Genomic DNA, 27848 nt, shown 5'->3' with positions numbered 1-27848 from the left:
ATACAATACAATACAACACACAACAAAACAACACACAACACATAACACACAACACACAACGCACAACACACAACACAACACCATCACAATGCAATACAATTTAACGCAATGCAAAACGATACATTACAATACAATTCCATTGCAACATGACACAAATACACAATATAACAATCACTTCATACGACAGCACTACAATATAATATTTGTTACTTTATTATATTATTATTACATTATTCAGTATTATTATTTATTACTATTTATGTATTATTATTTTTGTATATGTATATGTATGTATATATGTGTGTATATGCATATCTTCTTGTCGGTGTTTCTTTAATCAAACAATTTGCTTTTGTATTCTTATTTTTTATCAATACATATGTTCGCCTCCATCAAATTGTAAACCGAGGATAGTTATAATTGGCTTATAAATTTCATCTTTGTACTGTAACCTTAAAATGTAAAGCTGTTACTATCCCTACGAATAAATAAATAAATAAATAGCGAAGTAATAGATGGCGCGGGCGGCGAGGATGAGTGCAAGGAGGAAGGCGCCGACGTAGGCGACGTACACGCCGCCGCCGTGGCTCTTAGCAGCCGCGAGGGTGCCCAGCGTCACGCCAAGAGCGATCGCGAAACATATGAGGGCGAGTACTGCGAATATCGTGCCCTTGACTAGGGCCATGCGCGGCCCCACCGACGACACCTTCCTACAGTGAGGGCATCGCACCGGCGAGTTCTTCAGTAGTTGATACTGCAACAAATTCTAGTCATTAGACAGTGTTTACATGCTAAATAAAAGTTCAATGAGCTATTCTTAATCACTGTGATAAGATTAGAAGTATTCTTATATCATATTTAGATAATGGCCCTTTTATCAACTCAACTAAATGATGTACGCTGTATGACTCAATCATAAAACATATTTTTAACTTTATAAATATAAGCCCCTATCATTACATACTATAACATCCCATTGAAGGGGAAGCCTCCACAAAGGGATATCCTGATATTTTGCTTAACAATATTAACATTTGGTTGGTTATCCCTTTGACTGGGTTAATAATACATTGATACATTTTTTTCGCCCAATGTCATAATCTAACTTATTGTAAACAAAACTCATGCCCGTTATCTCTAATGGGGTAGGCGGACCCATAAGTAATAAAGGACAACTTGCAAGCTCTCTTAATATGAAATCATAACATAACATATCATATATTATATGAAATCCTAAGATGGATATGATGATTTTTTTCATTGATAAGTTTTAATTAGTAATAGTTTTAAGTTTCTGCTATGAGGGATATCTTAGCAGAATCAGTCAGAAGAATGATCGACACCACATAGCAAAATATAAAGTAATGGTGGAGTCTCTACCATCTACCCTGGTAATATTGTTAGAGGTAGTAAATACACATATTTTATTTGCATTTAATTATTAAATATTGCTTATAAGACATATCAGGAAAACTACTATCCTGTATTGTGCTGTACTATCCTGGCAGCTGTCATTCTAAGTAAGCTCAATAATTTAATGAGACATAGAACATCCTAGAAGTCAGAGTACAGAGAATATTATTATTTAGAGGGTAAGGCAAAAATAGATATGATATGGCAAATCTACTTACCAAGAATGTGTCCTGGCAGTGTGCACAGATGACCCTGCACATGCCGGGCATAGTAGGCACGGGTGGCGTGACGGGTGACGGAGCCAGGTTTATGATGCGCTTGCAGTCGGGCCGCGGGCACGCGATGCGCTGCGACGACGACTTGCAGATCATCAAGCAGTTGCACGGGCACCGCACAAACTTCTTCCCCGGCGGCGCATTTCGTATTGGCTGGAAATTAATAATAAGTATGCATTAACATTTTTATTGTATGCCAGAAAGTAAGACTTACACAGGACAAGAAAGAGTGTCATGACAGAAAGGTGTGTACTCAACAGTGAGTGGATACTTGAATAGCAATAGACAGTTAAGTAATTTATTTAAACAGGCTAACTAGGTACTAAGTGTAGGATTCACTTAATTATTTACAATAAATGGAAAATTTACCATTTTTACAATATTTTAAAAAATATGTGGTACTTTACAAATTTGACATAAAAAATATGTAATAAATAAAACAATAAATAATAAATATAACATACTAAGGTGATAAAGATTTTTATCTGGGGAATATGCCTATCCCAACCCAATAGGCACAGCAGTCTGTTTACTTTGAAGTCTTTAAAAATATTTAAAGAAGGTCACTATAATCTCAATTATTATATCTGGTGATATCAAAACAAGACCTAAGAATAAAATAAATACATTATTATAATGTGTAATGTACTATAAATAATCTAATGTAAATATTTAAATCTAATACAAAGCACTTGTTTACTTTTTCCATACACAAATATAAACTTAATTCATGCAAATAGAGCCACAGACAATAAGTAGACACTAAGTATGTATGTAGGTATGTGCATAATGAGATGAGTAGGAACCATAATAGTAGGAACTATGAATTGGGGACTAATTAGGTATTTAACAGCACCTATGCCGAATCCAAATAATAGGATTAATGTGTTTGTAGTCATGGTGAACTTTGAGTCATCAATTGACAATAATCCTTACCGTTGCTTCATTACACTCAGAACATTTGACAACATGTTGTTCTCTCTTCCCAGAGATGTCTATCATAGCCTGGCAGACGCGACATGTCACCATGGGCATCCCAGCTTGTTGGTACGGCGGAGGTAATTCATCAGGTCCGATCACCGATAACGTACTCTCATTTACCTCCTCTGTAAAAACAACAACGTTGAACATGTATATAAACACCAGTTCATGTAATAAACGAGAAAGTCAATTGCGCAATACAAGTTTTCGCTGCTTACTCCAGCTATCAGCATTGCTTTGTTTAGTAACAAGAAAATAGCAAAATAGGTTTTTGGTTGAATCATCAGCTGTCAAAATAATAAATTGTTTTTCAGCCTTACCATTCGCCAGGAGGAGTTGATTTTCTCCTTGTCCATCACCCATGACGAAAGCGCAAATGATTTAGCAATGCTATATGTAAATATCACCAATAAAATACGAATTTGAGAAGCAGTAAATTAGTCAACTCTGGGAAAGAAATCAAGTCAGAGTTGCCAACTACGCATTTTGGATATCCCCATTTCTAAAAAAATATCCCCAAAACTCTTTCGTGAAGTAGGTAGGTAGAACTATTTCCTTCACAAAATCATAAATCTTTCATATTAATTTTTATTTGAAAGATATATAACTCTTACGTTATAATATTACATTTTTACATTATACAACAAAAATTCCCGGCTAAACAGCCAAAGTTGTTAAATTGTTAAGTGTCACGTCAATATCAATTTCAGTACTCAGCAATTAGCTAAAGCGGCAGCTGAATTGGTTGAAACAATGAAAAATTTCCATAAAATTTCGTATTATGCAAGAAAAAACAATAACAAAATATATTTAAGGACGTAAGGCTCAGATGCCTTTTAAAATCTAAATCCCATTGTTTAACTATTGTGTCTGGAAATCCGGGCCTTACGAGGTTAAGGGTAAAAATATTAAATGGCAACACCGCGAATACCTAAATCGTTTCGTTTATGAAGAGCGATATAATCTTGTTAGAGGGTATATTTTGCTTTTTATTGAAACATTCGATTTTTTAATTTGTAAAATAACAAATTAATGATTGTAATTTCAATAAAAAGAAACGCAATTTTGGAGTCTTGAATTAATTTATTTTGTTTAAATAACAAGCTATTACTTTCTTTATAAACTCACTACACGTGGTTTTGACATTGACGTTTCGCCAGGGAGATTGGAGAGCAAAGTTGGAGTGGAGAGACACATGTCGAATTTATATATGAAATAGTGTTTATTTAATGCATTATGGCAAGCAAAGTGCACCGAGTTAGATTTTACAACCCAAAACCTCAACCCATTACGTGTGTTTCGTATAATAAAGCTCATAAACTAATCGCACTTGCAAGGTTAGTTTTGTACAACATCATCGTTTTTAACTTTATTTTAATGAATATATTTAAAAACCAATGTCATTATTTACAGAGCAGACGCTTCCATTGAAGTATGGGATTTAAATAAAGCTCCTTATCTGGTGAGGTTCATTCCTGGCGTTGAAAATGGGTCTGTGGAGGCCCTTGGTTGGGTTGGCGAACGGCTGCTGTCAACCGGGCTGACTGGTGCTTTGGTCGAGTGGGATATAGTGAAACTTACGAGGAAGCACAGTGTATTACTAACAGGATACGCTGCATGGTGTCTTGATGTAAATGTAGAAAGCACATTAGTGGCTGTGGGCACAGAACAAGGATACATTAATCTTTACTCAGTCGAGAATGGTGATATAGTGTACAGCAAGCTCTTTGATAAGCAGGAGGGTAGGATAATGTGTTGTAAGTTTGATAAATCCGGAAACACTCTTGTAACAGGTATGTGAAGTATAAGTTGATAAGGGTCCAATAACCTTAAACAATATACCTACCTATTTATATATATTTTATTGCTTGGTTCAGATTCAATAGATACAATCAGAGTATGGAATGTACTGACAGGTCATGCTATGACTCGGATCTCAGTAACTCGACGACAGAAAGAGGTAGTTGTGTGGTGTGTGGCAATGCTCTCAGATAATACTATTGTATCTGGAGACAGTCAGGGTAGACTCACATTTTGGGACAGCACTGTTGGAGAACAGGTGAGGTTTCAATAATTATAATTTTTATTTTCCCATAAGACAGTTAAAATAAAATAATGTAATCCAATAATTTCAAAACTTGTCAAACAAAAATGCCTAATATACCTAGAACAGGCCACATTTTGTATTATTTAAGAACTCCTCAGGTATAAAATTACCTACCAGTTTCAAATTTTCAATAGAGAAGGTGGTGTGAAGGTGTATCAGCAAGGATGTGATGAATATTATGATGATGCTAGCTATTGTGTTTATTCCCTTTTTATAATTTTATATTTTCAATGGATAAAGCATTTTTTCATTAATTTCAGATAGAGTCATACACAACCCACAAAGCAGATGTGTTATCAATAGCAGTGTCAGAGGATGAGAAGAACATCTATTGCAGTGGGATAGACCCCATCATCTCACACTTTATTAAGATTGAGAAGGCTCAAGGGCATGAAGTCAAGACCCAGTGGGTGAAGCATGTTCAGAGGCACATACATGAGCATGATGTCAGGTAATCTAGTTACAAGAGAGACAAAGTAATAAAAGTATTTGTAAATAACCCATACAAATAATAATTAAATGCATTGGTAACCACATCATTACTGAGGACTGTCTCTGATGAAAATTGTCTCAAGTTTATGCTAACACAAAGTGACTTATGCAGTTGGTAATATATCCTAAAAAGTGGTTTTGATACTATATAGACCAGGGGTTGCCAACTGGTTGATCGCAACTGTTAGTCCAGACGATCGTGGCAAGGCAAAGCAAAACTACTCAATGCAATCATTTTATAAAATAAAAAATACTACATGATTGTGTACTGAACTATGCTGTTTATTAAAGGTTGCAAGAAGTATGTAATTGGTAAATTTGTAGAGTTCTGTTAGTAAACAAGAGATCTTGGGTCTAATCAAGCTGGCTACCCCTGATAGACACAGAATATGTTTATGGTGTGTGGAATTTATTATTTAGTACTTCTCCATAGTACCTACCTACCAATAAAAGAAAAAATGTGATACATTTCAGAGCTCTGCTAGTGACTGATGGTAAGCTCTTGTCAGCTGGTGTTGATGGTTACCTGACCTTTTCAAGCTACCCACCCAAATGGGTAATGAGAGTGCCACATATGATTCCAACACCACGGTCATCTGTATGTACGAAAAAGAAGCTTTTGTTGTTGAGGTAAATGGAAGTTACTTTATCTTTTTTATGTTACACTTAATTTTCAAGACTTAATTATGTTCGGCACATCTTCAATAAGCTTGTTTCCAACTAGTCAAATCAGTTACTTTTTACTAAACGATAAAACACGAAATTATTATGGAATTGGTATGAAAAAGCACACCGTGGCATCATAGAAAAACATGATAAAATGTCAGAGTTATAATTATCTTTTTCTTGATTAAAATTCATAAATAAGTTAAATAGAAAAAAGTTTTTCGTTAGTCGTAGATTTGTCTTCATTAAGCGATTGAAATTAGTATAAGTACAACTCAATTAAAAAAAAAAAATCTTAAACATTTTCAGGTACAGTAATCACTTGGAAGTCTGGAAGCTAGGATCATATGCTACTAGTGAGAGTGGTGATCTTATGATCAATAATATAGACCCGAGAGAGTCTGACGATGATAAACAAAACAATGACCAGATAGAACAAGATACAGCAGTAAATGAAATTAACAAACTGGCCAACAGGGGAGAGAAATTAAGTTTAAAACTAATAGAAAACCCAGTGAAGCTGGTATCAATAAAGAGTAAACATAAAAAACAAATACAGTGTTGTGCCATGTCGCCATCAGGAGAGTTCATATTCTACTCCTCAGATAGTGATGTCAGGATGCTTAAATTGGACACTGTAAGTATTTGAATTGACTAGGTATTTGTCGAAGTAAAAAGTGTTAAGGTTGCCTGGAAAAAATTGTTTTTAGCAATAAGGCCGCCTATTGTACATATTTTACCTCATGCCTTGTGTTTTTGTGCAATAGTTATGGTATTGTAACCTGATAATAAAAAACGAAAATGTTATGACATTCTCTCTTCACTTGTTAAGAAATAAGCAATAAGAATTGACGAAAAATTACTTTTCATGACTTTTTTTTCATTTGAAAATTTGCAGGACGATTTAAACGATGACCAGTCGAACATATCTGTGTCAAAGTTGTACCTGGCGGGTCTCACAGGCACATGTGACCGGGTGGCGTTCACGGATGACTCACGTACTATGATCATGCACTCGGACGGAGCACTCCACGTGCTATTTATTGACCCAGAGGCCGGCGCCACTGTCATACAGACTGTTACAGGGAACAAAAGTAAGTGTATGGTATTTTTATAGAAACACCAGAAAACAATTGGCAGCCACTTTTAGTAACGTCCTACTACGATTTATAATAAATTATAAAGTGGCGGTTTACCAGATTATAGCATAAAATTCCTCCTAATAATTTAATGCTCCTTTAGTCGATTCCTGCTTCCTAAAGTCATGACAAGCAGCTTGGAATTTTCTAATAATCAAACTACAATTGGGTAGTTTCCTAGGTCATAGATAAATTATTAAATTCCGATTACTAAACAGGTCTAAAGGTGACAAAAAAACGTTTTCTTTCTTAACTTATTTACAAATTTTTCTTTGTTAAGAAAATGGTAATAATATGTGCGACATTTTGTAAAATTTTTCTATGACATCACAGTTTGCTTTTTCATACAAATTCCATAGTCATTTCGTGTTTTGACGTTTAGTGAAAAGTAACTGATTTGGTTAGTTGGAAACTATCACGTGCCACATCAGTCTTTATATAACCAAATTCGTGATTTGCCTATTCCAGTGTTAAAAACAACATCTATAATACACCTGTTAGTCTCCAAGAAGACGCCTTCAGGCAGTACATATATAATAGTGGGCGATGCTAATGGAGTGATCGAGGTATTAGTGGACAATAAGAAGGAGTTCGTCCCCCACATCACGCTACCCAAGTACCAGTGCGTACCGACAGCCATGACAGTCGACGACGAAAAGGAAACACTTATCGTCGTATACTCGGATCAAACGGTTTGTATATTTTTGTATTTGTTTTTTTAACACAAACTTACCCGATGGTACTCTCGAAGTCTAGCATCAATGATTCTAGCTATCACAACCTAGATAGACTGTTTTCTCTACGTACTACAATATTTATTCAAATAAAAAAAGACCCTGACGAATAGAGAACCTCCTCCTTTTTTTGAAGTCGGTTAAAATATATATTTAATCAATGCTCTGTAGTTAGAGCTGTGGGCAAGATAACTAGCAGTTACTTTTGGTATAGTCCTCTAAAGATACATACGTCGAAGTTTATAGTGAAAGGTTACCAGTTCTCCAATTCTCCATCACGTTAGACGGTTACCTGACCTACGTGACGTTTTCTGAAATGCTGTGCTGTTTCTTGTATTCAGATCTTAGAATACGACTTAGCCAATAAGAAAGTGACGGGGTGGCCGGGTGGTGCGTTGCCTAGCGAGTGGCTGGCGCGCACGTCGGCTGTGACGTCAGTGTCGGTGCACCCGCGGCGACGTGCGCTCGTCTGCCAAGACGAAACTTCGCTTTGGATACTGGACCGGAGCAAACAGGTCAGTTTAAATGAAGCTATTAATTTACGATCATTGCAGTAACGTAATATACAGGTTTATTAAGGCACTGTTCGGCCTGCTTGCTTACCTTAGGTGCCTTAACATTTAGGTTACTGATCGTACGTAGGATGTGCATAATCGTGGGACAAATGGAAGAGGCATGCACCAAAGATATTTTGACGCAGCGAGGAAGATAGTTGGGGAAAACATGCGTCGAGCAGTCCATGCAACTCCAAATCATTCCAACTCCAACCAACTCCAAATCTTAAAATCATTCCATGCTTGGAATGGAGAGAAATTGCGGGATCCTGATCCTCAGTAATGAGGGACTGATGAAGTAATACTTCGGGTTTCCCTACGAGTCGGAAGGTCAGATTAGCAGTTGCCTCTGAAAAATCCTCCGAAAATCTGTTCTTTGAGTTGTTCAGTGTCTGGATTTCCTCGCGACTTTTTCCTACACCGTTAAGCACGTGATATCAAGTATTTGGGTTCTACGTAAACAAGAATTTGAAGATAAATTCGGATTCAGTAGTTTAAATTCGAATGCGTGACGTTGTAGTCAATTCAACGTGCACTTTCAACGGAACAATCACGGCTTATTCGTTTTTCAATTGTTAGCAAGATAAGAAAGACTGTTCTGAAACTCATTACTTACTTTTATTTCAGAGTGAAGAAATGGAGCCTATAGTGAAAAGAAAGCCAGCTGCTCCGAAAACTATCGGATTTAACGTTATTCCTATAAAGGTATGCGAAATATATATCAAAAACTATATTGGAACATTTTATTCGTCAGTTATGAAAATTCTATATTACATGTAACTATAGATCGCGAGCCACTGTGCTAGTGAGATGCATCACAGCAGACCCTCTCACGGCACCAAGAACCATTCCATCGAGCCTTTTTCGCCAAATCGTCAGACACTTGAGTGAGACCGCTTTTGTGTGCTTTGAGTTTCATTCACTAAAGATTAAAACGTTTATTTTCAGTATTTGACTGGTTTCCACTGGTTGGACACGGATGAAGCTGTGCTACTAGAAGTACTCCCGGAGAACATCGTCTCTCAGCTGCCCGCGCCCGTTCAGGTCAATCGGTGGTCTTAGATAGTAATAAAACTATTTTAATTGTAGAAAAACGTATTTATTTCTTACAAAACAAACAACTCACCAATAATTAATGTTTATAAACTACAGACTGCCTTAACCAATAGACGCTTTTGATAGGAAATACTGCTATCTAAAATAAGTATGCACTATTTACGGTTATTTATTCGTATTGCTTGAAAATAACGGATTTATCTAATAAGCTCAAGTCGCAAAGTAGCGATACTGGGTACTGTTGCCGAACTATCGATAGCTTGATTATCGATAGTTGACATACACTATCACTAGCACACACACTGCACAGCAGTGTATAAATAAATAAAATAAACACAGTGCACTGTGTCGATAGCACTATCGATAGTAAAGGTGAATTTTATTTTATTTATTTAAATAGGTATACCAACAGTAAACATATTGTAAAGTTATAAAACTCAAGTATTTTTTTTGTATATGTGTCCAAATTACAGAATTCCGTAATTAGTGAATTTCCTAATATATCGATTGTGCTATCGATATTGAAACTATAGTTACTATTGTTTTTTTTTTCAACACAATAGTACTGGGAGCATTCTAAGGCGATCACGAAAAGCTTCAAAACCCCTACTTGTCGCGCCTGGGTGTACATAAATTTTTCGGAAAGGATGCATAAAGGCTGGAATATTACACAAGTTCCTGCTACCGTCTTTTTCTTGCATTGAATTGTCTGGGTCGGGGGTCTGTCAATATCCACGCATCACTCGTTCCAAGACCTCTGGGTTGAGCTGTGTGACGGAGAGTTGTCGCGGTTCCGCCCACACCTCGTCGGGTATCTCGCTTCTCGCCGGTGGCAACTTGTATGATATCGGGTCGCCTATCACCGACCTGGAAGTTACGATTTGGTGAGTAGATCCTTTAATTTTATAAGTAGTCTTTTGATTAAGAGTATTGAGACTATTCTTATATTTATTTGATGATGTGCGTTGCTTCAACAACCGTGCGTGAGAGTGCCGGCCAGCTATACTAAATTCAATAATCATCATAAAAGTGCACCCAGCCATCTGAACCTTTATCTCCGAGGGCCCTTGTCGAGGGGACATAAATCTTCGTTTTGCAGCGCATCCGTTAGGATATTTTTTCTATCCGCTTTTTTCGCTCAAAAAACCAATGCAACCTATGTTTACGTATACCATTGGAGCTATCGAATCTATCTTTACCACAATACAAACATTTTTGGTGTGACGTATGGTAGACATTACCTCAGATGGCCGGAAAGAGTATGAAAAAATAAAAATTCGCGTCTTTCAAAAATCTCACCTGAATACTTACAACAGGATAAACGCTAGGGAGGTTCTAAACAAAGTAATGAGAACGTGAAAGCTATATAACTATTCACGTCATCACGTGGTCTAAGTATCTTTTATTGAAAATTTTAATAATCCCAACTCTTACTCTTGACTTATCGGAGTAGGCTACGTAAATCCTAAAGTAGTAGCAAACACGGAGCAGACAGAATAGTCATAAAATAGGTACCCTAGGAATACAATAGTTTGCTTGTAGGGGTCGTATATTTGTCCAGGCGGCAGCGGCGGCCGCGTGGGGTAGTCTCGAGGAGTCTTCACGAGTCGCCCGTAGCGCTCCAGCGGACATTGCGCACGTCGTCCGATCATACCTGTGACGTGACCGCATACTAATCAAATATCTTAGATCATTCAATACATAAGTGTATAGACTCAATAGAGTGAGCAAAGCCACAAGTAATCCGGACACGAATCCTTTCTAGTCTGATGATGATTTTAAAGAGTTCGTGGTGGTATCGTCGCCCCAATACCAATAGTAGTTTTTTTTTTTTTTTTTTATTAAATTCTTACATGCTCATACAATGTTTTCATTACAGGTAGGGTCCCAATTCGACAACATCTTAAATATATAGCAATCATGAAAAATACGTTATAAAATTAAAATTAAAAATATGTTCAACATTCATTCTTATTCTCAAACAAATTATTAAAAATTAATGAAAAAATTGGAAACAATAACATAACATGAGACATTACGTACTAAATAAACAAGAAAGAACTTATAGTCTAAAAAAACAATGTCATAAATAAATTAAATAGGAACTTATGTTAAATTCTATATTACTTATTGGTTAAATAATGCAAAGCGGCCTCTTCGAATTTCGCCAGCGAACAATGAAATATGTCTATTTCATGTGCGATATCATTAAGAGTACGGAGGGCTGTAGTCAAAGGTGCGTACCTCAGTATATTCGTCCTACACTGAGGCAAAGCGAATACTTCGTTTCTCTGTGCTACGAGCCTAAGTCTGGTGTTTGGCACTCTAATTTGTATAGACTCTAACATTTTCGGATTAAATAGTTTACCACGAAATACTTTTAATGTATACGTAACGAGGGCTAATTGTCTCCTAACGTCCAGTTTATTATACCCGATCATTCCTAAAACAAATAACGATGGATACATCAAGGGGTAGCGTGGATATACTCCATATTGCTTCAGGTACATGAATCGTAAGAACTTATTTTGAAGCTTTTCGATCATGTTGCTGTACTTAGCTTCTAATGGATTCCACACCATACTGTTATACTCTAATCGACTTCTCACCAGAGTGTTGTATAACGTCTTAATTGTGTTTATATTACTGAAGTCTTTAGAGTTCCGCAAAACAAAACCCAACATTTGGAATGCTTTTTTACATACTTTAATATGATCACCAAACTTGAGATCATAATTTACCTGTACACCCAAATCTCTAACTGAAGTGACTCTAGTAATCGGAACACCATCAATATTGTATTGGTAGAGTTGGGGAGTTTTTGTTCGCGTACATGTCATTATGTTACATTTTGCTATATTGAAGAAAAGTTTGTTCTTCTTACTCCATTGAACATCATTGTCAATATCGCGCCGCAGACGCTCGTAGTCCTCTTCATTATTAACCGTAGTATACAATTTTAGATCATCCGCGAAAAGTAAACAATTTGCGTGTTGGATCACTTCCGGTAAATCATTTATCATTAAAACAAACTGTAATGGCCCCAAGTTGCTTCCCTGACTTATTCCCGACGGTGTTTTATACAAATCTGAAGTTTCTCCAGCGTACTCTACATATTGTCTACGATTGCTTAAATAGCTAGCGAAAAAGGCTAGCAAAGAGGGTGTAAATCCAAAAATCGCTAATTTTTCTAATAAGATGTCATTATTAACCATGTCGAATGCCTTCTTAAAATCAAAATAGGCGACATCTACTTGTCCACCTATCTTTGTGTCCAGGGCTGTGGCTGTGTCCTGGGTAAAACACATAAGATTACTATGTGTTCCACGACCCGGTCTAAAGCCGTGCTGACAGTCTGACAATTTTGATTGTATTTGCGGATATATTACAGTATACAAGATTGACTCAAATACCTTAGCAAAGGTAGACAACACCGCTACTGGTCTGTAGTTAGACAATTCTGAGTTAGAGGCGCTTTTTGGTACCGGCACCACTCTTGTTGTTTTCCATGGATCTGGATACGTGGCGAAAGACAGACATAAGTTGCATAAATACAACAGTGGCTCAGCCAGGATTGACGCACAATCCTTTGCTATAAATGGCGGTATGCCATCCGGCCCACAAGACTTTTTCGGTTTCAGATGCGTGAGAGTTATACGCACATCTTTTAGTGTGATTGGTGGGACACAAACACGGTCTGCATTTGTTCCGGCCTTCTCGGCGGCCGTCGTTGCAGCCACTGCTGCATCTAGGTTTGGACTTTCACTTTCGTATATCGTCCGAAAATACTCTGCAAATGCTTGCGCACAGCGGTGGTCCTGCAGAACTTCTCCCTCTTCGGTGATCTGAGTCTTATTACGGTTTTCTCTTTTACTTTTCACAAAGGACCAAAAAGCTATCGGATCTTTAATTAATTGTTCTTGCACGCGCGCTTTAAACTGCTCGTGTGCGATCTGAATCTTCTGTTTTACTTGTGCCCTATAAAAAGAAAACATCTTATATTCCCCTTCCGATTTACCAGCCTTGTACGCTTTATGCCACTTAGCCTTTTCCTTAATGTCCCATATGATATCCGAAGTAAACCACTCGGGATATATATATCTAGAATCAGTATTAAGTTTACCACGCTTTCTAGGTGCGCAACGGTCTATGGTATCATTTATTATTGAATAGAAAATATTCAAAGCCTCATTTACTGACGTCGTTTCGTAAAGAGAACTCCAATCTGTCGCAGTCAAGGAAGAATATAAAGCATGAAAATCACATCTATGAAAATTCCAGCTCCCTCTTTGATCTCCCTGACTCGAAACTCTACTGACAGGTTGGCGATAGCTACGTTTGCTAGGGAATGTTGTGGCTCTACGGGTACAGATAATTTGCAGAGGTGGATGCTGGGGATCCATGTTTATTAAATGATCATGCTCGGCGCTAACTGCTATATCATATTTGCCTGATTTATAGAGTACTAGATCCAATATTCTATTATTACAATTAGCTATTTCATTAAACTGGCGAAATTCGCAGACTGTCATAAAATATCCGTAATAACATTTTATATCGTCACTTGCCGAATACATATTAAAATCTCCTATAACAATTACATCACAATACATATCACAGCATTTTTCAATTAACTCAAATAAACGCATGTATTCAGCGTCTTTACTTGCCGGAGGAATGTAAGCTACACAACATGCAAACAGTCTTTTCTTGCCTTTATATACATCTGCACAAACTAACTCAAAAATTGCATCGTCTAAATTTTCAGTATGGGGCAAAGGCAGAGGCTGTAGTCGTAAGGCGGGCGCTGCCACTAGTAGCGAACCACCTTGCTTACGCCCGTCCGCACGATCACATCGCACCAAACTATATCCCCGCGGTACAATTTCCCCGTCATATATTGACTCATGCAAGCCACTTTCAGTAATTGCCCAAATGTCGGCTGATGAACTAGAGACATTTTCATAGAAATCTTGTAGTTTGGTGCGAAGTCCTCTCGCGTTTTGATAATACATATGCACAGTGTCACTACGTCTATTACATTTATAGCATTTCGAGTGGTTTTTTTATGATTGCTAACTGAGTTTATTTTGTTCTTATTTTTACAATTTAACAGCAAAATATCTAATATAATTACCCTGCCTGTACTTTTTTTATCTACCTTATCATCACTGAAGTAACATAACTCTGTTGCGTGTGCATTCTCAATATTAGAGCATATTAATTGAATCAACTCATTTAGTTTTCGTTCATTAAACCACTGATTTTTCTTAATTTTGCCAACCAGAACATTGGTGTTATGTAGTACATTTAAAGTATAATGTAAATACGATTGAAAATGCATTAAATTATTATCATGTGAGCCTGCTAATACAATCACATAATCTTCATCTGTAAAATCCTTACATTGGTCAATATGTCTGGAAACAATCTTACTCAAGCACGCGTACGGTTTCAGTATCGAGGTTACTTGGTATTCATTGCCAAGACGATCTTCCAACACATGACGCAGGCCTCGGCCCGTTTCGTCCGCTAGCAGTAGCACCTTGTGTTTACCGCCCCTGGGATGTTTGGATGCCGCGGTTTGTTCCTGTTGACTTTCACCATTCTCAGGTGTGTTGCACAGATGACGCCCCGATTCATCAGACAGAAGAAGAACTCTATGCTTGCTTGACGCCTGTGAACTAGCCGTTCTACTACTCTGTAATGCTTGTAGTGTCCCATCACCCCTTGGAGCGCCGGATTTAGGTGTATCGGTATGGTCTACTAACGGGTCAACTAGATCTAACTCAGGAATCTTTTGGTCAATAATGGGGCAGCCTTGGAAAACATCTATACTAGTCGAATTTAAGAAAGACCCTGAAGATCGTGGAGTTATTGGAGAATGAGCAGTGCTATATACCCTGACACGGGCTCTCCTCTTTTTCTTGGTGACGCTTTTAGATGTAGTTTTCGATGCAGAGCTGCATATATCGGTCAGCAAACCTATTCTTTTTTCATACTCCGCTATCTTTTTCTTGAGAAGTCCGTTTTCAGACAATAACTCTTCAATTTGATACTCGGCACTATCTAGCTCCATCTTCATGTCTTCCGCCTTTTTCCTTATAGCATTTATTTCATGACTTGAGTTTCGTATTGGCTCCGGACAGCTCATATTCAGGCTGATGTTGTCACACGCTTCTGTAGAGTTCAGAATCTCTTCTTCAGATAAGGAGTGATACGAGTTATATGTGGGAATATTAATTTTGTACTTATTTCTTACCGTTACATTGTCACATGACGTCTTACACTCTACATCGCATTTTTTATTTTCAACCTCCACATTTGCTGTAGCGCTGGCTGATGCAGAAGAAATAGTGGGTTTATTTACTGGAGTTTTCTTTACGCTATTTGGAGTAATTTTTGAGTTGTTAATATTTCGGTAAACGTTTTTATTATTACTATTCTGTCGCGCTTTTTGTATACACGATTTACATTTCCACTGTCTTCTCTTGTCTGCAGTCATTAGCCGGTACAACTTCTCGGAGCATCCAGAACAGTCATAGTGATAATTATTTTTACAGGTGGAGCAATGGATTGAGTCTCGAATTTCAGCAGATCTTTTACAATATGTACATTGTATTTTCACATCCATGATAACAGCGCCCTCTAGTAGTAAGTAGGTTAAATTATATTTGATTGAGTAAGCGCCCTCTAGTGTTGAGTAGTTTTCATAAGCAATGTTGTAATTCTGCTATCGTCCACTAGATGTCATAGATAGGCAAATTTTGATCAGTTTATATCGTAACGGTTTTGATTTTTACTAAATTTAAAAATTAACTCTTGTCCACTGTTTCTTTTATATCGGAACTACGTAGAAATGTTTTACACTTACACGGGGTTTGCCTTTTGGTATAATTCACTGACAGTATAAGTTGAAAACGTTGAATATTTGCCACTGATTGGGATATTTTTCCACTCACTAATATTTTAGTTGGTTTTGCGTCCGAATTGCTGCTAACACTTCCACACTGTATTTACAACCAAATTAATTGTTTTTTACCACAAAACTTCTAAAACGATAGCTGTAACTATTTTATTTACACAAAGTGATACAGAGACAATGTTTACCTTTAACGCAGGCGTTATACCAGGCGTTATAGTTGCATAAGCTGCCTATTTTCGTGTTTAGTTTTGTTCACCTCAATAGGAATTTTATTATGAGGGTATTTTTGGATTACGTAACTATCACCTTACGATGATAGAGCCAGGTACATAAAGCGAAAAGTGGTGCGGTGAGTAAGGTCGCCGTAGGTCATTTATTATATAGGGCGCAACATGGACCTCCTCTTTGGTCGATTTATTATGGACCTACCAGTAGAGGAGGATCTCTAATTTTGTATAATTTATTATTATAATCAATCATTTGTGACATGACAGTTACCCATATCGGTTACAAACGGTTACATTATAAGGATCTACCAGTGGAAGTTGGTGGTAGTGGTTTAGGAGACGGCGCCACATCGACGGGGAATATCTTCGGTTCCGGTTGACAGCTCACCGAACGAATCGCAGCTCGATATTCCTCCAGAGAGAATCCTGAAAAAACAGTATTACACGATTACGTGTTGTATTAGCAGGTACGGGCTGGCGTTCTAATTTATCTACTTAAATTTAGTTCCATATCTCTCTAAGTGCGGGAAACGTATCGTCGTTCCAATTTCTGTTTTTGTAAACTAAGTAACATTTTCAATTAGGTGTAGTAGAATAAAATAACCGCTCCATTTAGTGTATAATTATAAAGCAGTGGAGTTTTAGCTCTTGTAATAGTATTTTATGCAACAGTTGTATAAGAAGGGTCAAAAAATGCGAGTGGCGTGAGTTGCGATGTGAGCCTTGGCGAACATCGCAATAAGAGACGCCACGAGCATTTTTTGACCTAGTTATACAACGTTGCATACAATACTTTTTCTACGACGACGTAATTTTAAATGAAACAAAAATTATACAAAGAAAAATTTTAATTATAAAAATGAAGATGTAAATTTTGAATGGTATTGTGTGATATGGTAATATTGGGTACATTGGTAGGTTTTACTGCAGTGTTGATATGTAGATCGGTATTTTGTCCAATTTATTTTCCAACGCGCGGGAAAATGGCGGCAAATGTATACTTTTTTTTTATAGTATATCTATGGCACCAAACAAAGTAAAGGTGCCAGTTTCCAGGTCAAAAAAAAAAAACAACAACAATGCTTTTTTGGCGACATTATAGTACAGTTACACTTTGTAAACAATGCTTTTATAGGCCATAGAGCGTACACTTTTTCAAAGAGTTTAATTATGTATGTACTTATATTAGACTTTTTGGTTATTTAAATGCCAGATTAAAGTAGAGGAGTAGAAAATAGTATTTTATGCAACAGTTGTATAAGAAGGGTCAAAAAATGCGAGTGGCGTGAGTTGCGATGTGAGCCTTGGCGAACATCGCAATAAGAGACGCCACGAGCATTTTTTGACCTAGTTATACAACGTTGCATACAATACTTTTTCTACGACGACGTAATTTTAAACGAAACACAAAAATTTTCCAATTTATTTTCCAACGCGCGGGAAAATGGCGGCAAATGTATACTTTTTTTTATAGTATATCTATGGCACCAAACAAAGTAAAGGTGCCAGTTTCCAGGTCAAAAAAAAAAAAAAACAACAATGCTTTTTTGGCGACATTATAGTACAGTTACACTTTGTAAACAATGCTTTTATAGACCATAGAGCGTACACTTTTTCAAAGAGTTTAATTATGTATGTACTTATATTAGACTTTTTGGTTATTTAAATGCCAGATTAAAGTAGAGGAGTAGAAAAAAAGTTTTTATTGACGATAGCTACACAGCGTAGCAAAAACTTCGCAGCGCGTAGTCGTGATATACTCGACACAACCTTCATAGAAGGTATACAAAAACAGTTGTAAAGTCCGTCGCAACTTGTCAAGAATAGAGTACAGTGAAGCACCTGGCACTAGACTTGTCGCGTGTCTTGTGACGCTACAAGTGGCAGTCGTGTGCCTGACACTTTCTCTTCTACGTTGTCTTGCCAAATTAAATGTCGGTTACGATATTGTTACCACAACCTTCACCAACAAACTCGTCCCAAGTATTACGACTCTGTTGGCGTGTCGGCCGACATAAACCAACGCGAAACTACAACTTATATATCAATTCGTGTTCTCCAAATTAATATCTGAGTGGGTGGTGGCGGGAATTTAACATGTTATTGGCCCCGATTCCTGCATACACATCCTAATTTTATTTTAAGTTATAAGTACCCGTCATTTTCTTATCCACCGAAAAGGCAAAGGATGGATGATTGTCAACAAGTTAATTTTAAAACGAATGAATAACCCGGGTGAATAAAATAGGCATCTCGCTGGTATGCAATCCGTTTGACGTGCTGTCTACTTAACTCTGTCGGGTTATTAGCCAATGTAAAATTTTTAGACGGTTGGTTTAGATTTGTGCTTAAAATTGACGTGTGTTCCATAAATTTTATGCTTGTCGATTACCCGTCCCTTTCCTTTTCGGCGGATAAGAAAATGACAGATATAACTTAAAATAAAATTAGATGGTATTTACAGGAATTAGCACCATTGTACAACTAACGTAAGTTCACGACTATATTCCCAATTGGGTTAGTCAGATGCACACCAACCGCAAGATGAAGTGAGTTTACCCACGCGGCCACCCTTCACCGAGCTTTCTGTATGCCAACGTGATGAGCAGTATCGCCTTATATAATGGTAGAGCCAACTGTGACAGTAGATAGACATTCTCTTTCATATCCTAAGCAGCCAAAATAAAACTCTACAGACCTTTAGACCATCGGTGAAATGAGGGACAAGGTGGGTTTATTGTCAGTGCATAATCATCATTTTGTGGGATAACTTCAGATACTATTTCTCCATTGTTTTTCTGTGATACTAATCTACCACACCTACCCTATATCTTTCCCTTTAGGTAACCGAGTATATTATTTTTGAGTAAAATTCTCATTCTTTTCTTCAAGTTTATTTTAACAAATTGACAGACTGATTTTGGCGCATGAATGACCAAACATTTCGAAGAGAAACCCAGTAGACATTAAATAGCTAGAAGGTTATGTATGCACTTGTTATGTGTACGTCGTATGAGTTAGCAAGGTGGTTACTAAGTCAATAGCCAGCGTATAAGTACATACAAAATTGAAGGCAATTAAGACTGCGCTTGGTTGGTGACATAAGTGTAGCAAACACAATACTCTGTGGACTGGTGGGAGTGTTTTTAAGACGTGAACAAATTTTTAAGGAAAGTTATCCTTCAGGGAGACACCTATCTGGATGTGCCGTGCCGTTCAGATAAGACCAGAGTACAAGAGATAACAATTTGAAAAAGAATAGCAGCCAGTGTCCTTACTATTAAAGAGTTTTTTAATTTTAGTTACGATGGGGTTGGCATGTCTATTAAAAAAAAACAGTTTACAACGGGAATAGGAATGTTCCCAAAGTGGGAACGTAGGGTACGCGGAGTGGGAGTGGGAACGGCGCATCACAGGACATTTTCTTGTCTACTTTTAAAAAGTTAGGTTTAGGACAATACAGAATGAAAGGTATTTTTGATTGTTTACTTAGTTACACGCTAACGAATATCGGCAAGCCCTGCAAAAATCTCTCCGAGACGACATTGAAAGTGGGTACGGTTCTGTCAATCTAACTTTTCAATTTTATAATTTCCAGGATGCCTTCAAAGCTTTCTCCAAATTCGGTGACCCGAAGTCAGACGGCAAACATATCACGTTGTCACAGAGCGACAAATGGATGAAACAGGCAAAAGTGATCGACGGGAAGAAAATCACTACCACTGACACTGCCATCCACTTCAAGAAGCTCAAGTCCTTGAAGGTCGGCATAGAAGACTACCAGAAATTCCTTGACGATCTCGCGAAGAGCAAGAAGATAGAACTCGACGACATTAAGAAGAAGCTTACGTCTTGTGGACAGCCAGGAATTTCATCGCATGTAAGTTTTGCGTCTTTTTTTTCCGCCTGTGCCCTGTTTGTAAACTTACAGGCCCCGTATTACAAGCAAATTTCTTGTAAAAATTTTCATTATTACAAGAATGTGTTTATCAAAACTTCACAGTCATGTAAAATTACATGTTCAAGTGTCAATATTTCTTTCACAAGTAGGTATACAACACCTGTACTTTTTTGATAAACGTAATTTACACGTACTTGTGAGTAATTTGTAAGCTGCAAGTGAACGTGTAGACTTGTGAGTTTTGATAAACCGGGCACCGGTCGTGCCTAAGCGTGCTCTATCGGGCAACATCGCCTGAGATAGCGGACAATCCGAAATAATATAAATAAGTAGAATTTAATATGTCTCATTTGTGCCACGGAACACTCAAAATAAATATTGCAGCTGTGTTGAGTAAGACGAATTCAAGGTTGGTGATAATCGTGACTCGAACAAGTCAACAAACATGCATAATTTTATACAAAATCTCTCTTCTTTTAATTTCGTTACATTTTCATAACCTGTGGAATTTTACAGTATTACCGTATTAAAGTAATTCTACAATTTACCAATATTAAACATTCTTGACACATGATGAGACTTACACCTGAAGGCAAACGCCAAGTCACGTATTTCAAGTGTTATCTACGTCCACTTACGTCACCTTTTTTGACGTGACTTATTGTAAATTTGCTGCGTATGGCACCAACTAGTACTTGGCCGGATAAATGGGGAGGGGGCTGTTACCCGGACTTACATCACCGTTGACATGTTACAGTTACACTAATCTGTTGTATAACATTGTGTAGGTAACAAAGTCGCAAGCGGCAGCAGCAGCTGTGGACAGACTGACTGACACCAGCAAGTACACAGGCTCGCACAAACAGCGGTTCGACGAGACCGGCAAAGGCAAGGGAATCGCCGGCAGGAAGGACCTCGTCGACGGCTCCGGTTACGTCACCGGGTATCAACACAAGGACAGTTACGGCAAAAGCCACTAACCACACGAACTCTGAAAGAAGTGTGAAGCCCCAAGTGTCGCCGGCGGCGTCGTGATAACGAGACGCAAGAAGATTGAAACCGAGCTTCGGTTCAACGATTTTAAATGTCCTGAACATGTCCTATATTCCTAATTACGTCCTTCTCAATTTTATTCTGACTGTAGATCTCTAAATTTTAATTGTGTGCGACGCGACGTTACGCTTTTGTTCAGTAATTTTACATAAGATGCAAAAATAAGTATTTTAATATTTGTGTCGCATGATTCCATAAGACAATATAGACACGTAATTTCGTAATAGATGATCCTTTTACACTTAAAAACTAAGTTATATAATTTTGTAAATTCTAAAGTATATATTTGTAAATTATTTAATTTAGCAAGTACATAGTACTATATATTACTCTCGCAATTAACTGAAGCTTTGTATGTCGTGCGGTGTTGACATTCCTTCTACGTAGTTTGAAAGGATATATTTTATTATTCTATCCAGACAGTAAGGCATGAACCAATATTTTTACATCACTATTTTTACGGGAATAAGTATCTTAGGTGTCTATGAGTTGCATGTTTGATGTCTAGTCGTGAGTAGCTTAGAGTGTACACATTTTCGAAATAATCTGATTACAAGATACATACATACAGTTTAACTTTTCTAGCGTTTAAACTAGGCATCATACTGTTTAATAAGATGTAATACACGTAAGCTCGAACAGTACAAAACAAAATGATGTACAAAATCGAGATGTAAGTTGAAATGCACAGTTTGAAAAGCGAATTCTTTTCTTAGTTATTTATTTCTAAATGTTCTAAATATTTATTTCAACGCATTTCACTTTCGAATCCAATGTCTGCCATATATTTTTGTATTTTTTTTTATTCTGAGGGCCGAGATCTTGGGATCTTTTTCACTTTATAAATACAAAGTATAATCGTTATGATAACTTGTGTATTATCCAATGTATCCATGTCACAACGCTGTAAATAACAATAACCTAGCTTCTTGTGAAGGAATAATTGTAAGTTTACCACTAACCATTTATTTACCATGGAGCTTTTACAAACGTTTCGGAATATGTTTGACTTGATCTCAGTGCCCCTGGTAAAGTAGTGTGGGCAGACATACTACAAACCCCAGCAGACCAACAAGCACTGTATCTTAAGCAATCACTGTAATTTATACGTATTTTATTTGAAGATATCAAGGTAAAATGTACCTCAGAATTTAATTGTTTATTATATAATAAACAAACTTAATAACATGATGTTTCATTGTCGGTAACAGTAAAACTCGCAGATTTCATAGTTACAATTTATTTGACTTATAGCTATAAATACACGTGTAAAGCCCTAACATGTTACGAAAATTAATAATAAATGATATATAATATTGTCTAAGGTAGGTACTGATAATTTTACACGTAATATAATGTTTAAAATATCCTAACACAATACAATTCACAGAGAATGTTATAGTTCGACTATAAAATACCTCAGTAGGCATCTAAAAGAAAAATAAAATAAAAACAATGACTCTAGCCTTCACTATCATACTTTTATCACATAATAACCAACTCAAAACAAACTCACTAACTTAACCTAGGGCTATCGGTTGAACAAATTCAGATACAGCCAATAACACTTGTCTGCGCTTCAGGGGGAATCTTACCATGATTAACAGATGGATTTTTTATTTTAATCTTGTTAAAACCAGATTTCCCGACACAATAGTTAACAATGGGTTTGGATTTAAAAAGGACATTAGACCTTACGTCTGTATGATTGCGGGCGAACTTCTGAATTGCAGACAATTATTAGTGGCTCTATGCGGCAACACCAGTAATTCCCGGAGCCCCACGAACTACTGTTTTAAGCGATGGTTACATGTTGTTAACTTTTTAAATTAGGTATTTCCTCCCGTATAATAGAAGTGTCCCATATTATTAAACGAAATAAAAAAGGAAGCTAAATATAGGTCATACTAAATTTTTTAAAATACGTAATATTCGAATGCAAACGAAAATTAAATGTTTCTTAAAAAAATAAAGAAAATTATCAACTTCAAACAATCATTAGAAGAAATCGATATCAAGATCCCGTATTTTCGTTGAAAGTCAATTTATAAAATAAATAAATATATATCGATAACAGCTATTGCGATATCAAAGCAGGAGTATTTGTTCAGATAATCGATTTTTTATAACTTTATCTCCCATTAGTCCAGTGTAGCAGCGCATAGCGGGAGATCGAAGTTAGCGTGTAAATTGAGACTGACAGGTGGGTTTGAATATAACGTCATTAATAAAGATTTAGAAAAAAAATCCTTCCTGCGTCTCCGTCTTTAGAAATAGAAATACTCTTTATTTGCTTTTGAAAAGGGTACATTAATAGATGGATGCTCATAAAAGTCTCTCCTTATCAGCTATCAACAATAGCATGCAAATATTGATAAAGTATGTTTACACTGCTGACACAAGGCAACGCTGTGAAATCGCCGCACGGTAGCAATATGATCAGTATATACAAGATTACCACTTTATCACTGTTAACTTGTAAGAATTATTACAAGTCAATAAGAAATTATGTCATGTCTGTTTTACATACACATGCACTATCGCAAACACTTATTATAATGAATGAACAAGTTTCTAGTTTTTATTATTGCTTTGCAGTATTCATTAATCGCCAACACACAATGAAAGTGGGCAATGTTATTCATTACTTTTCGCAATGAAACACTCCTAAGAAATGAACAAAAACCTCAATAAATTATACATGTCACCCTGTTTATAGAACGCACTCAGTTCTTTTGGATTTTGAAGAATAATCTCATCGCTAATTTATTATTTCGACAACTACATGTCAAGTAAAATAAATCTATTTTTAATGACACAATTTGTTAAATTTACCTACCATAAAAATGCTCAATCCTTTACATGCAACATCTCAAAACATATATATAAAGATGTTCAGTAGATTTGGGAAACAATAGAGAATATTGAATATATCTTCATTCAATCAATTTTCTATACAATAATATTATATAATGAAACTTCTCAATGACTGCGGGTTGGCACGCGATATTGTCGTACCACTCAAGTTGGTTTCAAAATTCAATCAGTTCTCGTTGTGATGGTTTCATTTAAAATATGCGTTTTATATGTATAATAAAACTATTCAATAACATAATAATGCTATGTGGAATTGAGAAATCTTTCATATTTCCTAGTCATATCACAAAACCTAGTGCGGTAATTATTACATGGGTCCGTCGATTACACTTACTTTCATAGCGAAGTAATAGATGGCGCGGGCGGCGAGGATGAGTGCAAGGAGGAAGGCGCCGACGTAGGCGACGTACACGCCGCCGCCGTGGCTCTTAGCGGCCGCGAGTGTGCCCAGCGTCACGCCAAGAGCGATCGCGAAACATATGAGAGCAAGTACTGCGAATATCGTGCCCTTGACTAGGGCCATGCGCGGCCCCACTGACGACACCTTCCTACAGTGAGGGCATCGCACCGGCGAGTTCTTCAGTAGTTGATACTGCAACAAATTCTAGTCATTAGACAGTGTTTACATGCTAAATAAAAGTTCAATGAGCTATTCTTAATCACTGTGATAAGATTAGAAGTATTCTTATATCATATTTAAATAATGGCCCTTTTATCAACTCAACTAAATGATGTGCGCTGTATGACTCAATCATAAAACATATTTTTAACTTTATAAATATAAGCCCCTATCATTACATACTATAACACTCCCATTGAAGGGGAAGCCTCCACAAAGGGATATCCTGATATTTTGCTTAACAATATTAACATTTGGTTGGTTATCCCTTTGACTGGGTTAATAATACATTGATAGATTTTTTTCGCCCAATGTCATAATCTAACTTATTGTAAACAAAACTCACGCCCGTTATCTCTAATGGGGTAGGCGGACCCATAAGTAATAAAGGACAACTTGCAAGCTCTCTTAATATGAAATCATAACATAACATATCATATATGAAATCCTAAGATGGATATGATGATTTTTTTCATTGATAGGTTTTAATTAGTAATAGTTTTAAGTTTCTGCTATGAGGGATATCTTAGCAGAATCAGTCAGAAGAATGATCGACACCACATAGCAAAATATAAAGTAATGGTGGAGTCTCTACCATCTACCCTGGTAATATTGTTAGAGGTAGTAAATACACATATTTTATTTGCATTTAATTATTAAATATTGCTTATAAGACATATCAGGAAAACTACTATCCTGTCTTGTGCTGTACTATCCTGGCAGCTGTCATTCTAAGTAAGCTCAATAATTTAATGAGGCATAGAACATCCTAGAAGTCAGAGTACAGAGTATATTATTATTTAGAGGGTAAGGCAAAAATAGATATGATATGGCAAATCTACTTACCAAGAATGTGTCCTGGCAGTGTGCACAGATGACCCTGCACATGCCGGGCATAGTAGGCACGGGTGGCGTGACGGGTGACGGAGCCAGGTTTATGATGCGCTTGCAGTCGGGCCGCGGGCACGCGATGCGCTGCGACGACGACTTGCAGATCAACAAGCAGTTGCACGGGCACCGCACAAACTTCTTCCCCGGCGGCGCATTTCGTATTGGCTGGAAATTAATAATAAGTATGCATTAACATTTTTATTGTATGCCAGAAAGTAAGACTTACACAGGACAAGAAAGAGTGTCATGACAGAAAGGTGTGTACTCAACAGTGAGTGGATACTTGAATAGCAATAGATAGTTAAGTAATTTATTTAAACAGGCTAACTAGGTACTAAGTGTAGGATTCACTTAATTATTTACAAAAAATGGAAAATTTACCATATTTACAATATTTTAAAAAATATGTGGTACTTTACAAATTTGACATAAAAAATATGTAATAAATAATAATATAAATATAACATACTAAGGTGATAAAGATTTTTATCTGGGGAATATGCCTATCCCAACCCAATAGGCACAGCAGTCTGTTTACTTTGAAGTCTTTAAAAATATTTAAAGAAGGTCACTATAATCTCAATTATTATATCTGGTGATATCAAAACAAGACCTAAGAATAAAATAAATACATTATTATAATGTGTAATGTACTATAAATAATCTAATGTAAATATTTAAATCTAATACAAAGCACTTGTTTACTTTTTCCATACACAAATATAAACTTAATTCATGCAAATAGAGCCACAGACAATAAGTAGACACTAAGTATGTATGTAGGTATGTGCATAATGAGATGAGTAGGAACCATAATAGTAGGAACTATGAATTGGGGACTAATTAGGTATTTAACAGCACCTATGCCGAATCCAAATAATAGGATTAATGTGTTTGTAGTCATGGTGAACTTTGAGTCATCAATTGACAATAATCCTTACCGTTGCTTCATTACACTCAGAACATTTGACAACATGTTGTTCTCTCTTCCCAGAGATGTCTATCATAGCCTGGCAGACGCGACATGTCACCATGGGCATCCCAGCTTGTTGGTACGGCGGAGGTAATTCATCAGGTCCGATCACCGATAACGTACTCTCATTTACCTCCTCTGTAAAAACAACAACGTTGAACATGTATATAAACACCAGTTCATGTAATAAACGAGAAAGTCAATTGCGCAATACAAGTTTTCGCTGCTTACTCCAGCTATCAGCATTGCTTTGTTTAGTAACAAGAAAATAGCAAAATAGGTTTTTGGTTGAATCATCAGCTGTCAAAATAATAAATTGTTTTTCAGCCTTACCATTCGCCAGGAGGAGTTGATTTTCTCCTTGTCCATCACCCATGACGAAAGCGCAAATGATTTAGCAATGCTATATGTAAATATCACCAATAAAATACGAATTTGAGAAGCAGTAAATTAGTCAACTCTGGGAAAGAAATCAAGTCAGAGTTGCCAACTACGCATTTTGGATATCCCCATTTCTAAAAAAATATCCCCAAAACTCTTTCGTGAAGTAGGTAGGTAGAACTATTTCCTTCACAAAATCATAAATCTTTCCTATTAATTTTTATTTGAAAGATATATGACTCTTACGTTATAATATTACATTTTTACATTATACAACAAAAATTCCCGGCTAAACAGCCAAAGTTGTTAAATTGTCAAGTGTCACGTCAATATCAATTTCAGTACTCAGCAATTAGCTAAAGCGGCAGCTGAATTGGTTGAAACAATGAAAAATTTCGTATTATGCAAGAAAAAAACAATAACAAAATATATTTAAGGTCGTAAGGCCCAGATGCCTTTTAAAATCTAAATCCCATTGTTTAACTATTGTGTCTGTAAATCCGGGCCTTACGAGGTTAAGGGTAAAAATATTAAATGGCAACACCGCGAATACCTAAATCGTTTCGTTTATGAAGAGCGATATA

At 36.6% G+C, this 27848-nt stretch overlaps 2 protein-coding genes across 4 annotated transcripts; one reads left to right on the top strand and one right to left on the bottom strand.

Annotated features, from left to right (window-relative positions):
- Positions 1 to 190: 190 nt before the first annotated feature.
- On the bottom strand, positions 191 to 27397 carry LOC126372376 (type 1 phosphatidylinositol 4,5-bisphosphate 4-phosphatase). 3 transcript variants are annotated; one of them, XM_050018087.1, is made up of 4 exons: positions 27217 to 27397; positions 2625 to 2794; positions 1632 to 1841; positions 191 to 754 (listed from the first exon to the last, which is right to left on the bottom strand). In XM_050018087.1, exons 1-4 carry the CDS (start codon positions 27257 to 27259, stop codon positions 479 to 481), a joined length of 699 nt encoding a protein of 232 aa, XP_049874044.1. In that variant the 5' UTR covers positions 27260 to 27397; the 3' UTR covers positions 191 to 478. The 3 variants fall into 3 exon arrangements, with proteins under 3 accessions (XP_049874044.1, XP_049874042.1, XP_049874041.1); XM_050018085.1 differs by lacking the exon at positions 27217 to 27397 and adding an exon at positions 2990 to 3167; XM_050018084.1 differs by lacking the exons at positions 191 to 754; positions 1632 to 1841; positions 2625 to 2794 and adding exons at positions 22748 to 24992; positions 25866 to 26075; positions 26852 to 27021 and having other exon boundaries at positions 27217 to 27390.
- LOC126372420 (U3 small nucleolar RNA-associated protein 4 homolog) lies at positions 3685 to 9423 on the top strand. The gene is made up of 11 exons (XM_050018148.1): positions 3685 to 4006; positions 4083 to 4462; positions 4547 to 4728; positions 5037 to 5227; positions 5743 to 5898; positions 6244 to 6571; positions 6833 to 7028; positions 7542 to 7765; positions 8149 to 8322; positions 8989 to 9066; positions 9310 to 9423. Exons 1-11 carry the CDS (start codon positions 3906 to 3908, stop codon positions 9421 to 9423), a joined length of 2124 nt encoding a protein of 707 aa, XP_049874105.1. The 5' UTR covers positions 3685 to 3905.
- Positions 27398 to 27848: the final 451 nt, after the last annotated feature.

The sequence above is a fragment of the Pectinophora gossypiella genome, chromosome 14, assembly GCF_024362695.1.
Source record: "Pectinophora gossypiella chromosome 14, ilPecGoss1.1, whole genome shotgun sequence".
NCBI lineage: Eukaryota > Metazoa > Arthropoda > Insecta > Lepidoptera > Gelechiidae > Pectinophora > Pectinophora gossypiella.
This window is presented reverse-complemented; position numbering and strand designations above follow the sequence as displayed.